Source organism: Lithobates pipiens, unplaced genomic scaffold, assembly GCF_037356315.1.
Source record: "Lithobates pipiens isolate NorthernLeopardFrog02 unplaced genomic scaffold, aLitPip1_a1.2 Scaffold_23, whole genome shotgun sequence".
Lineage (NCBI taxonomy): Eukaryota > Metazoa > Chordata > Amphibia > Anura > Ranidae > Lithobates > Lithobates pipiens.
Window position 1 is genome coordinate 199,407,388 of NW_027507785.1, and position 12,597 is coordinate 199,419,984.

Below are 12,597 nucleotides of genomic sequence, written 5' to 3' on the forward strand. Positions count from 1 at the left end.
GCGGTGCGAATCACATCCGTTCTCATAAACCGCTGCAATGTGAACCCAGCCTTAGTGACACTGGCGACGGGGGGTGATCACGGGGTTAAACCTTTATTGGGGGGGTTAGGGGGGTACCTTAGAACTAAAGGGGGCTAACCCTAACTGCCCTAACAGTTATTAGTCACAAATGACACCCGCCGGGTGATCAGGGGGTTAAACCTTTATTAGGTAATAAATGGCGGGTGCCCTGAAACTATAAAAAATAACTAACCAACCAGCGTCACCTGTAACAGTTATATGGTGATCACTGGTGAAAGGGTTAACTAGGGGGCAATCAGGGGGCTTTATGCGGTAGTATATGGGGGTCCCTGGCGCTATAAAAAGCTGCGGCAAACCTAAATACCTACCTGCCTAACTAGCGTCACCTGTGACACTAATACGGCGATCAGAAAAATGATCGCTTATTAGGCTGGGTTCACACTGGAGCGATGCGGAAACGCCGCAAATCCGCGGCGGGTTCCCGCATCGCATGCCTCCCGGCGGCAGTTCACACTGCCCTATGCGAACTGCTGGGAGTGTCAGTGAAATGTTACTGACACCCCCAGATCAGTTCGCATATCGCAGTGCGATCTGCAAACTCGGATCGCATGGTGTGAACACCCATGCGATCCGATTCTGCTGCGGGCCAAAAAAAGGGTCCCGTGCGAATTTGCGGTGGGTGCGGCGGGTGTGGCGGGTGCGGCGAATGGCTGAACTCGAATCGCACAGAGATCGGATGTGATTTGCACTGCAGTGCGGTGCGAATCACATTCGTTCTCATAAACCGCTGCAATGTGAACCCAGCCTTAGTGACACTGGCGACGGGGGGTGATCACGGGGTTAAACCTTTATTGGGGGGGTTAGGGGGGTACATTAGAACTAAAGGGGGCTAACTCTAACTGCCCTAACAGTTATTACAGTCACAAATGACACCAATGCAAAAAAAAAAAAAAAAAAAAAAAAAAATGACATTGGTGTCACTGTGACTGGGGGGCAGGGGTAATTGGGGGGGTGATCGGGGGGTAAAGGGGGGGTGTGAGTGTGCCTGGCATGTTCTACTGTGTGTGTAGAGTGTTGGTGCAACTCACCGATCCGCTCTCCTCCGTGTCGGAACGAAAAATACCGACACGGAGGAGAGAATACATCACTTCCTCTCCTGTGTTTACATTACAGGAGAGGAAGTGATGTCACGGGGGATTCCTATTCGTCGGGAGCGATCGCGAGGGGGTGGCCATGAATGAATGGCCGCCCCCTCGTCCCGGATCGCTCCCGGACGAAAACCGACCGCCGCAGGCACCGGGCGGGGGCCCGATCGGGCCCCCGACCCGCGGGAGGCAAGGGACGTACATGTACGCCAATATGCCTGCCCGTGCCATGCTGTCGACGTACATCGTCGTGCGGCGGTCGGCAACTGGTTAAGAAATAAATTTTTTCTTCACACAAAGTTATTTCTCACATACGACATAGGCATACTTGTAAATACACCCCAAAACACATTATGCTACTCTTCCTGAGTATGGTGATACAATGTGTGAGACTTTTTCACAGCCTTAATGCAACATCCAAGGAGCACCTTCAGCTATTATCTACTTTTAGACCAGACCTTATTCTGACACGTTTTGTTTACAGTAAAAATCTGCATTTTTGCTAGTGAATACATAGAACCCCCAAACATTATATCATTTTGTAGCAGAGGCCCTGGAGAATAAAATGCTAATTTTTATGTCACATGGTATTTGTGTAGCAGTTTTTCTAATGCAATTTTACACACTAAGGCCGCGTACACACGCGGGGACTGTTCGCCCAACTTTGTCCGCTGAACAGTGTTTCGGCGGACAGTCCGCTCGTGTGTGGGCTTTCAGCGGACAGTTTCAGCGAACAGTCCGCTGAACAAGGTTTTTCGGAAATTCCGAAAAACTGTCCGCTGAAACTTTGTTTCAGCGAACAGTCCCCTCGTGTGTAGGCTTGTTCGTCAAACTAAGTTCCGCGCATGCTCAGAAAGGATTTACACGCCGAAAGTTATAATGCAGTGTATAGGACGTCGTATTTTTCGTCCCGTCGTACGTGCCGTTCACGTCATCGCGCACGGTTTTAGCAAACTGTTCGTTCGTCGTGTGTGGCCATGTCCGTCCATGCTAATTTTGAGCGGACTGTTTGCTGAAACTGTTTGACGGACAAAGTTGGGCGAACAGTCCCCGCGTGTGTACGCGGCCTAATACATATATATATTTTAATGAATTTCAATGCACACAGAGACAATATAATACCAACATTTTTGGTAAAATATAAAATATGGTGTTGCACTGGGTAAATAGATACCAAACATATCATGGTTTAAAATTGCGCACGCTTGTGAAATGGCACCAAACTTCGGTATTTAAAAATCTCCATAGGCAATGCTTTATAAGTCTTCATTGGTTACCAGTTTAGAGTAATGCCGCGTACACACGACCGGACTTTTCGAGGGACTAGGTCCGACAGACTTTCGACGGAGTTCTGACAGAGTTCTGACGGACTTTCCGAATGAACGGACCTAGCCACACACAATCACACCAAAGTCCGACGAATTCCAACGTGATGACGTACGACTGGACTAGAATAAGGAAGTTCATAGCCAGTAGCCAATAGCTGCCCTCGCGTCGGTTTTTGTCCATCGGACTAGCATACACACGAGCGGATTTCTCGGTAGGAACTGGGTCCGGCGGAGTTCTGTCGGAAAAATTTGAAACATGTTCCATTTCTAAAGTCTGTCAGACTTTTGCAAATCAAAAGTCCGCTGCAGCCCACACACAATCGAATGGTCTGCCGGAATCATTCTGGCTGACTTTTGATGTTGAAAAGTCCGGTCGTGTGTACGCGGCATTACACAGGAGGTCTGGTTCTAGAATTATTGTTCTCGCTGTGACGTTCACGGCAATACCTCACGTGTGGTGTGATCGCGGTTTACATGCGTACGGGACCAACGTGTGCATTCGTCTTTGCACACGAGCACGGGGGGGGGACTTAATTGTTTTACATTTATTTATTGGTGGGACACTGGTACACTGACAGATGTTATTGTGCACTTGTAATTTATGACAGATGTTGAGCGTCACAATGGAGCACTATTGCAGATGTTTTGTGCACTGGTACAGATGTTCATGGAACAGGGACAGTGGTGCTTGGTGTACTATGTGTGGAGATGGCTGCAGTCTGTGAGATCTGTGACAGCTCTGTGTGTAAAATCATCCTTTACACAGAACTGGGAAGTCAGGCACAGATGGTAAAAAAACATCTGACAGGGGTTATGACCCTCCCTTGCTCCATCCAAAATGAAAAAAAAAAAGTTTTGCCTATAGTTCTACTTTAACTGGTTCCGGACCACCCGCCGCAGAGGTTGGATCTCCTGGGCGAGGTGTCGTAGCTGTACGTCAGGTGCGCGGCCACCTAGGGGGTGCGCGCCCTCTTGGCGCACACACGGCGATCGAATTTGCTTCAGAACCGATCAGTCTTCAGGCCCAAGCCAATGATTTCTGGCCCGGACTTTGTGATTGGTTTTGGCGAATGGGAAACTGTCCCCGGCCTGCAAGTGTAAACACAGGCAGGGGAAGTGATGTCATCTCCCTGCACCAACACTGCACTGACACAGTACACATAGGCACACATCCCCCCCCCCCCCCCGGTTAACCCCTTCACTCCCTGTCACCAAGTGCAGTTTTCATATTTTTCTTTGATCACCGTACTGGTGTAATTTGTGAAAACAATCAGCATTAGGGTACTTAGTAGTAGGCCCAGATAGGTCTAGGGACCCCCCAATAAATGTTTAACCCCTTGATCACCTCCTGTCAGTGTGTACTTAGCCTGTTAGCTAGTTACTGTCACCGTCAGGTTTTTATAGTGTTAGGGCACCCGCCATATATTGCTGGATAAAGGTTTAACCCCCTGATCACCCATCGGGTGACATCAGTAGTAGTGATTAGGGTCCACGTCGCCTCAGGCAGTGTCAGATTATTGCCAGTAACGCTAACACCGACACACACACCATACACCTCCCTTAGTAGTATAGTGTCTGAACGGATCAATATATTTCAGAACTATATTAGCGTCCCCAGTAGTTTAGTGTTCCCAAAAACACAGCGTTAGCGGAATCCACCCAGATACCTGCTAGCACCTGCATTTAGCCCCTCTGCCCAGCCCAGCCCAGCCCACCCAAGTGCAGTATCAATCAATCAATCACTGTCACTTACAAAAGACAATACAAATAACTGCAGCATTTGCAGAGTAAGGTCTGATCCAGGCCTGGCCAGGGTGCTGGGTGTAATCCTTGACTCTGACCTCTTCTTCAGCCCCCACATCAAATCGCTGGCTAAATCTTTCCACCTTAACCTCCGCAACATCTCCAGAATTCGACTTATTCATTCCTTGATTATTTCCCGCCTTGACTACTGCAACTCTCTCCTTAACTCTCTCCTCCCTTTAGAGTGTAAGCTCTATGAGCAGGGCCCTCCTGTCCCTTCTGTATTGAACTGTACTGTAATTTTGCTGTCCCCCCTCTACATTGTAAAGTGGTGCATAAACTGTTGGCGCTATATAAATTTTAATAATAATAAAACTGTTAGCGAATACTAACAGTTTTTATGGTATCATTTGAAGCAGTCGTTGACAATCAGGTTCTCTTTTTTCCTGTGAGTTTCACTAGTTGTACCAGTAAATTTAGAGACCACAATGTCCAATCAAAGGTACAGTAGTGAAGAGGCCTACACGTTCCTGAGCATGACAGATGAGAGTGAAGAGGAAGTCATCCATCTGTCAGATTCAGGCTCAGAATGCGAACCGGTAGACAGCAGCAGCACCCTGACAGATAGCTCTGATGACGGAGTAGTGGTCCCTGCCAAGGTCAGGCGTACCCAACCCCGTTCTTCTGCTGTTGTTGAGGTGCAAGAACCGCAGGGCTCTCATATGGAGCAGAGAGCCAGTAGTAGCATCGCTCATCCTTCTGATGAACTGACAAGCACCAGAAGTCTAGTACATCCTGGTCATACATCCAGCACTGCAGTAACACTTGGTGGTGTGGCAAGTCGCATAAGTGCAGTGGCTAGTACAAATAGTGTCCCACATCCACCAAGAAGACAAACACAGGCCCGTCGAGCCCATAGTGCCCTTCCCACTGCATTTGCCAATCCGAATTGGGAGCCCACCACTTCTGCAGCGCCTGTATTTCCCCCAATCACTAGGTAGATAAATTAGTTCAATTCTAGTGGGGTGTAGGAGGCATTGCCCACATCCCTAATATAAGACACAGAAAACAACAGAAAACCCTCTGGCAGGACTTTAAAGGGCAATGACATCAGAAAAAACTTATACAAAAATAGGTAGGTAAAAAGTTCAAAATGTAATAATGCAAAATCTAAAAATAGCCACAACTTTTGCTGTATTGACCATTTACAAAATTACAGTTGATATAACATGTTGTTCACAATGAGATAAAAAAAACACTTTTACATCACTCATGTATAAATGGACAGAGTAATAATCAACGCGTTTCAAGGTCATTCGTTATTCCTCTTCACCAGGAGAGATGTTACAGAGGAACAGTCTTCACTGAAAAGGGGTGCCTGGAGAATCACCTTTGTGAGTGTCTCTCTATATCTTTATGCACTTCAATGACAATGAACTCTGTCGACCCCGGGGGGACCCTGGATTTGATCGGCTCTCCAAAATTCAGCCCCTTGGATTGGTTTTCGGGGTCCTGTACACAGTTAGACTGCCAAAACGTTCTACACATGTGGTATCCCCGTACTCAGGAGAAGCAGCAGAATGTATTTTGGGGTGTAATTCCATATATACCCCTGCCATGTTTAAACAACATATAATTTAGTTACAACTTTGTGTAAAACAAAAAATATATATATTTCCGAAACTTGTGGCAAAATATAAAATATTTCATGGACTCAACATGTCTCTCAGCAAATAGCTTGAAGTGTCTTCTTTCTAAAATGGGGTAATTATATATATTTTTTTGCTATCTTGACATTTCAGGGCCTCCGAAACTGTGATGGGTAGTGAGGAGTGAAATTAAAAATGTATGCTCTTAGAAATCCTGAAGGGGTTGCTTGGTTTTCAGGGTCCTGTACGCCCCCAGGCTCCCAAAAAGTCTCACACATGTGGTATCCCCATACTCAGGAGATGCAGCAAAAGGTATTTGAGGTATAATTCCACATATAACCATGGCATGTGTGAGCAATATATCATTTAGTGACAACTTATTATTTTTTTTGTCATTTTTCAATCACTTGTGACAAAAAGATAAAATATTCAATGGGCTCAACATGCCTCTCAGCAATTGGGGTGTCTACTTTCCAAAATGGGGTCATGGGGGGAGAGGGTTGTACTGCCCTGCCAAAGCACCTCAAGAAATGAGATAGGCAGTCATAAACTAAAAGCTGCGTAAATTCCAGAAAATGTACCCTAGTTTGTAGATGCTATAACTTTTGTGCAAACCAATACATTTACGCTTATTGACATTTTTACCAAAGATATGTGGCTGAATATATTTTGGCCTAAATGTATGACTAAAATTGAGTTTATTGGATTTTTTATATAACAAAAATGAGAAAATATCCTTTTTTTCCAAAATGTTCGGTCTTTTTCTGTTTATATTACAAAAAATAAAAATCGCAGAGGCAATCAAATACCATCAAAAGAAATTTCTATTTGTGGGGAAAAAAAGGATGCAAATTTTGTTCGGGTACAGCGTTGCATGACCGCGCAATTATCAGTTAAAGTAGCGCAGTACCAAATTGTAAAAAGTGCTCTGGTCATTAAAGGAGTTGTAAAGGCAGAAGGTTTTTTTATCTTAATGCATTCTATGCATTAAGATAAAAAAAACCTTCTGTGTGTAGCAGCCTCCCCAGCACCCCCCAATTAACTACTTGAGCTCCTTCTCTATTCAGCAATGTCCACGATCCCCTCAGCCATCTAGTACACTCCTCCTGATTGGCTGAGACAGAGTAGCGGCGCTATTGGCTTGCGGGACTGTCAATCAAAGTCAGTCAGCCAATCAGGGAAGATAGGGGGTGAGGCCAGGTCGGGGCTCCATGTCTGAATGGATATACGGAGCTCTGACTCGGCTTGGGTGACCACCTGTAGCAAGCTGCTGGCTGAGGGGCACTCAAAGGAGGGAGGGGCCAGGAGCAGCAAAGAGGGACCTAAGAGGAGGATCTGGGCTGCTCTGTGCAAAACCAACTGCACAGAGGAGGTCAGTATAACATGTTTGTTGTTTAAAAAAAAGCAAGCCTTTACAATCACTTTAAAGGGCCAATTCTTCCGGGGCTGAAGTGGTTAGGGTCTGCACAAGTTTTGTATTAAACTTTTCTACAGTCTCCAAGATGGATCGAATCACCGTATGCTAACACTGCTGAGATTGCGAGTTGTTGCTATCTCACCACAAGTTGATAAGTTATATACACTTTCAGTACTTACACTGGAGAGGCAGAACACTTCATGGAATGGGGGGGGGGGGGGGACCAGTAAAGGTATAATATAAGTGATTAAACTTCAGCTTTAAAATATAATTCCCCACCTAAATGTAGCATTCAATTACAAAAATGTACACACAGGTAGAAGTAAATTATCCTCCACCCAAGCAGCAATAGACTATATTAATCCCTACTAGGACACAATCACTTATAATAATCCAGCAGTAACAAAGAATAATCCTCAAAACAACAAATTCTAATACTCCCTCCGAGCCCAGAACTGAGATTACACACATAACTGTGAGCCTTTGCTATGCTTCTACTTATTGTACTGCCTCTTGTCGCTGTTTTAAGAAGGGCAGTACCAACTTCTGTGAGTCCATTGTGCCACAGAGGTTTTGTGCTGGCAACTTTTAGGAACAGGCTCCCTTTCCTGTTTTCCAAAGTTGTAAAAGTTGATGTAACATTTATCAAACAATCACTGCAGGTATTATGAATACTTATAGGGGAACAAAATGCCCTACTAGCCTTAGTAAATAGATAGGAAAGAATATTGTATTTACTTATTGTACACTTTATTTTATTTATTTTTTATTTCTTTAGTTGCTTCCTGGTTCCTGGCCTTGGCCAAAATCAAGTTATACATCCCAAGAGAATCTTCAAGGGCTTTTTTTTTCTTTCATATGGAGGAACTGAACACACAGTCAAGGGGCATTTGTGGGCAGGAGCCTAAGGCTCCAATCACACCTATGCATGTTGCTTTTAAATGTTTCTGCAGTGCTGTTTGAAGGTTTTTTACCACGATTTTGCTGTGATTTTACAGTGTGTTTGCCACAATTTGTGTTTTTTATGCTTTTTTTTGTTGCAAATTTGTTGTTGGGCAGATTAAAAAACGCAAATTGTAGGAAAGTCGTGGTAAAAAAGGACTATATGCTTTTTTGCAGCTTCTTCTGCACCAAAAAAAGCACCACTTCTCATTTAAAAAAAAATCCCTGACCCTTTCCAAAAATGCAGAGGCACAAAATGCATTGATGTGAATGCGTTTCATAGAAACCCATGTTAAATATAATGTCCTGTAAAGAAAAAAAACATGAAAAAACACATTGGTGTGAATGCAGCCTAAGAGAGGGAAACCGGACGAGAGAGGGAGAACAAAAAAAGGATACAAGCCCCGTACACTGACGAGGCAACTTTTCACCCTTGGTATGCCCAGGGACTTTATTGAGCCCTAACAACATCCATGCATAAAATTTTTACCCTCCCTAAATGAGCAACTCTCTGGACTTCATTATTAGGCAAAGATCACCGTGGAAAATGAAACAGTCCATAATAGCTAGCCATGTTAATTCTATCTTTATTTCTCTCTTAGTTTCAGCCTGATATAGGGATTGCATATTCAGTCTAATAATATGGCATAGCTCCCAACAGTCACTGATTGTGTCACTGATTGTGTCCTGCATTTCCACTTTACTCTCACTGACCTGTGTACAAGGGCCGCTCTCTGCGAAGGCTCGTCCCTTTTAAACTGTGACCACAGCTAATTAATATGTAAAATTGTGATGAAATTTGCATGTGCAAGAACCGGTGAAAGATTTGCAGATGGTGAGTGATTTGCATTACGCACTCCTGGATCCTGCACTCTGTGCATTATGCACTCCTGGACCCTGCACTCTGTGCATTATGCACTCCTGGACCCTGCACTCTGTGCATTATGCACTCCTGGACCCTGCACTCTGTGCATTACGCACTCCTGGACCCTGCACTGTGCGACAACCACTCCTGATCCTTAGACTTTGTGTATTATGCACTTCTGAGCCCTGCACAATATACCCTGTACAATATACACTATGTTATACATTTTATATTCCTGACTACTGCACTTTGAAGGCTGGGTGTCACTGGACATACTCCTGATGACTGCACTCTCAGTACATTATATACTCCTGAAGCTATTCTTTGAAGTAGGCCCCCCCAGCCGACATCAGTGGCAGTGCTTGCCCACCCCCCACCCTGGAACTCTCAGCTGGCAGAGAAGAGGAGAGAAAAGGCAAATGATCTTAGAAAGAAGGTGTGTTATCAGTACAGACAGGCATAGGGGAACTTATTGTTCTAATACAGAAGGGATGGGAGCATTTTATACAAGTGGCTTAACAACCACTTTAATGATGCTCTGCGGCTTTTTTAATTTGCCACAAACGGCGCATAATGTTCACTGTTCATCGAACAGGCGAACACCCAATGTTAGAATCTAACTTACGTTTGACTCGAACATCTGGCTCATCCCTACTGAACTGGTTGCATGGATGGAGGGTGAGAGAATGAGCCACGAATAAAGTATGGTAAGTATTACACTTTATCCCCTGCACCCTAAATGAGCATTTAACTCTTGAAGTGCAGGGGGAGAAAGAGGATGGAGGATTACTGCAAAAGTAGATTTTGTCAAATTCCTAGAATTCTATTTGAAATGATGTAAATTATATTTTTATCAGAACCTTATTAATGGAGCTTAACGTACAATGAAATAACATTTTTCTTATGCACAGTAACATTTCTGGTTTGCAAATATACAATAAAATTGACAACAGATAAAGTAGTAAAGTGACTGTTGAATATTATTCTACAATAAAGTTTGATGTGACATGCACACAACCAAAACACTATAGCAAGTTTACAATTTAAGCAATTAAAGTGATCTATTTTGTCAGAAATCTATGAAATCAATACAACTTACAGGGGACTTGAAGAAGCATCAAGACAGCCAAATTGAGACAGCAAATCAAAGGGATGTTGTGCTGTTCCATCATCCAGTGCTGCTCTATAGTTGTGTCCACATTATTCCTTGCAGATGATATACACAGCAAACCATGCCTTGTACATATGGGTAAAGCATCTGTCCCTCAGCGTGCACACAGCGGCACAGACACACCATGCACCCTGCTCTCATTGACACAGCAGCTGGGATGCTGGTACAAGTGGTCTGGGTAGTGTGCAAAATCTGGTGTAGATGATTGCAGATGCATGGAGTGGATTAAAGGGAGGGAAGATGTGAGATCACAGACAATATGCTTAACAATCATGACCATCCTGCCTGTAATCTGCCTTGAGGTCCTCTTTTCTCTTCTAGGTCTTGCTATTTATAACAGGTATTCAGAGCAGTATTCCTGACAAAAGATTCATGATTACAGGAAGCACTTGCCTTAATAAGCAATTATTTAAGGCTCATAATGTATACACAACAGCGCATCTTCTTTTGCATACATTTCAATCCGTGCCCCAGCTAGCCTCTCTTGGCCAGACAGGGCAAATTCTCATCTCATGAGGATAAGTGTAGACAGATGGTCACCTTTAAACTGATCTTGCAAAATAACCTACACTTTATAGTTTAAAAAATGAATCATTATAATTGCTAATCCCCCCTTCCCCAAAATAAAAGGTGCTAGCAGTATGTTCTTACTTCCCCCACCTCTCTGCGCTGTGTTGGCATAAACACTTAAAGTGTTACTAAACACACAACAGTAAAATCAGCCTGTACATGCAGTGAAGCATGCTTGTTATATTCACTGTGGAAAGGTTTATTCCTCTGCATTGTGTAAAAAAACTGTTTAATCCTGTCTTCTCTGAGGCCGCGTACACACGGGCGGACTGTTCGCCCAACTTTGTTCGTCAAACAGTACGACAAACAGTCCGCTCAAAATTTGCATGAACGGACTTGACCACACACGATGAACGAACAGTCCGCTGAAAGCGTGCGCGATGACGTGAACGGCACGTACGACGGGACTAGAAAAACGACGTCCTATACACTGCAATGCAACCTTCGCCGTGTAAATTCTTTCTGAGCATGCGCGAGACTTAGTTTGTCGAACAAGCCTACACACGAGCGGACTGTCCGCTCAAACCAAGTTTCAGCGGACTGTCTTACGGGAATTCCGAAAAACTTTGTTCGCCAGACTGTCCGCTGAAACTGTCCGCTGAAGCCCACACACGAGCGGACTGTCCGCTGAAACACTGTTCAGCGGACAAAGTTGGGCGAACAGTCCGCCCGTGTGTACGCGGCCTCATTCTCCTCTTCTTTCACAGTTCCCAACCTATCTGCTGATAGAACAGAGCCTTGGGGGGCAAGCTGCACATGCTCAGTTTGGTGTGTATTGCTAGAGATTTTTTTTTCTTGGCAGAGAGCGAGTGATCAGCACAGGACCAATCAGCACTGTCCAGACAGAGGGTTTTGCAACCCCAAAGGGAAATCAGTGGTGAATGAAAACTCCTCCTACAAGCTTTAACCAGACACTAATATAAGACACAAGACTGCTTTAACTGCTGATGAGAAAAGGTATTTAGCAGTTTATATTTACCAAAATAATTGCATTTCCATGTTCTGTGTACTGTGGGAGACCAGATATAGTGAATGCAGTGTCCTGGGTAGGGATGAGCTTCGCGTTCGAGTCAAACGTACGTTCAACTCGAACATCGGCTGTTCGCCCGTTCGGCGAATTCCGAACGTTATGGGCCGTTCGCGCCAAATTCTTGTGTCGCTCATGGCCCACAATGCACTGTGATGGCGCAATGCATTGCTGGCTCATGATTGGCCAAGCATGCAGGAGTTAGTGGGTGTTGTGTGCCTCCAGCACAATATACACCTGTATCTACCCTTTATTGCTGTTCTCTAATAGAGCCATCTGCAGGGCTTAGTGGGTGTTGTGTGCCTCCAGTACAGTATACCCCTTTATCTACCCTTTATTGCTAGTGTTCTATAATAAAGGCATCTGCAGGAGTTAGTGGGTGTTGTGTGCCTCCAGCATAATATACACCTGTATCTACCCTTTATTGCTGTTCTCTAATAGAGCCATCTGCAGGGCTTAGTGGGTGTTGTGTGCCTCCAGTACAGTATACCCCTTTATCTACCCTTTATTGCTGGTGTTCTATAATAAAGGCATCTGCAGGAGTTAGTGGGTGTTGTGTGCCTCCAGCACAATATACACTACCTAATTGCTGTTTTACCCAACTCCCTTCAGGCCATTACCATGTCTGGAAGGCCAGCAAGGAGAGGCAGACAGGCGCGAGCCGATAAGAGAGGGCAAGCCGGCTCTGTGTCTAGAGACAACAGTGCTGGTCGTGGACG

The 12,597-nt window shown here is 44.7% G+C and overlaps 1 protein-coding gene across 2 annotated transcripts in view; it reads right to left on the reverse strand.

Moving 5' to 3' along the window:
• CRB1 (crumbs cell polarity complex component 1) overlaps positions 1–10,467 on the reverse strand; it is a 171,782-nt gene extending 161,315 nt beyond the window's left edge. For both annotated transcript variants that reach the window (XM_077452761.1, XM_077452760.1), the window contains exon 1: positions 10,210–10,467. In XM_077452761.1, coding sequence (XP_077308887.1) covers positions 10,210–10,282 — 73 coding nt within the window. In that variant the 5' untranslated portion in view covers positions 10,283–10,467. The remainder of the gene's footprint in view (positions 1–10,209) is intronic.
• Between the last annotated feature and the right edge of the window lie 2,130 nt (positions 10,468–12,597).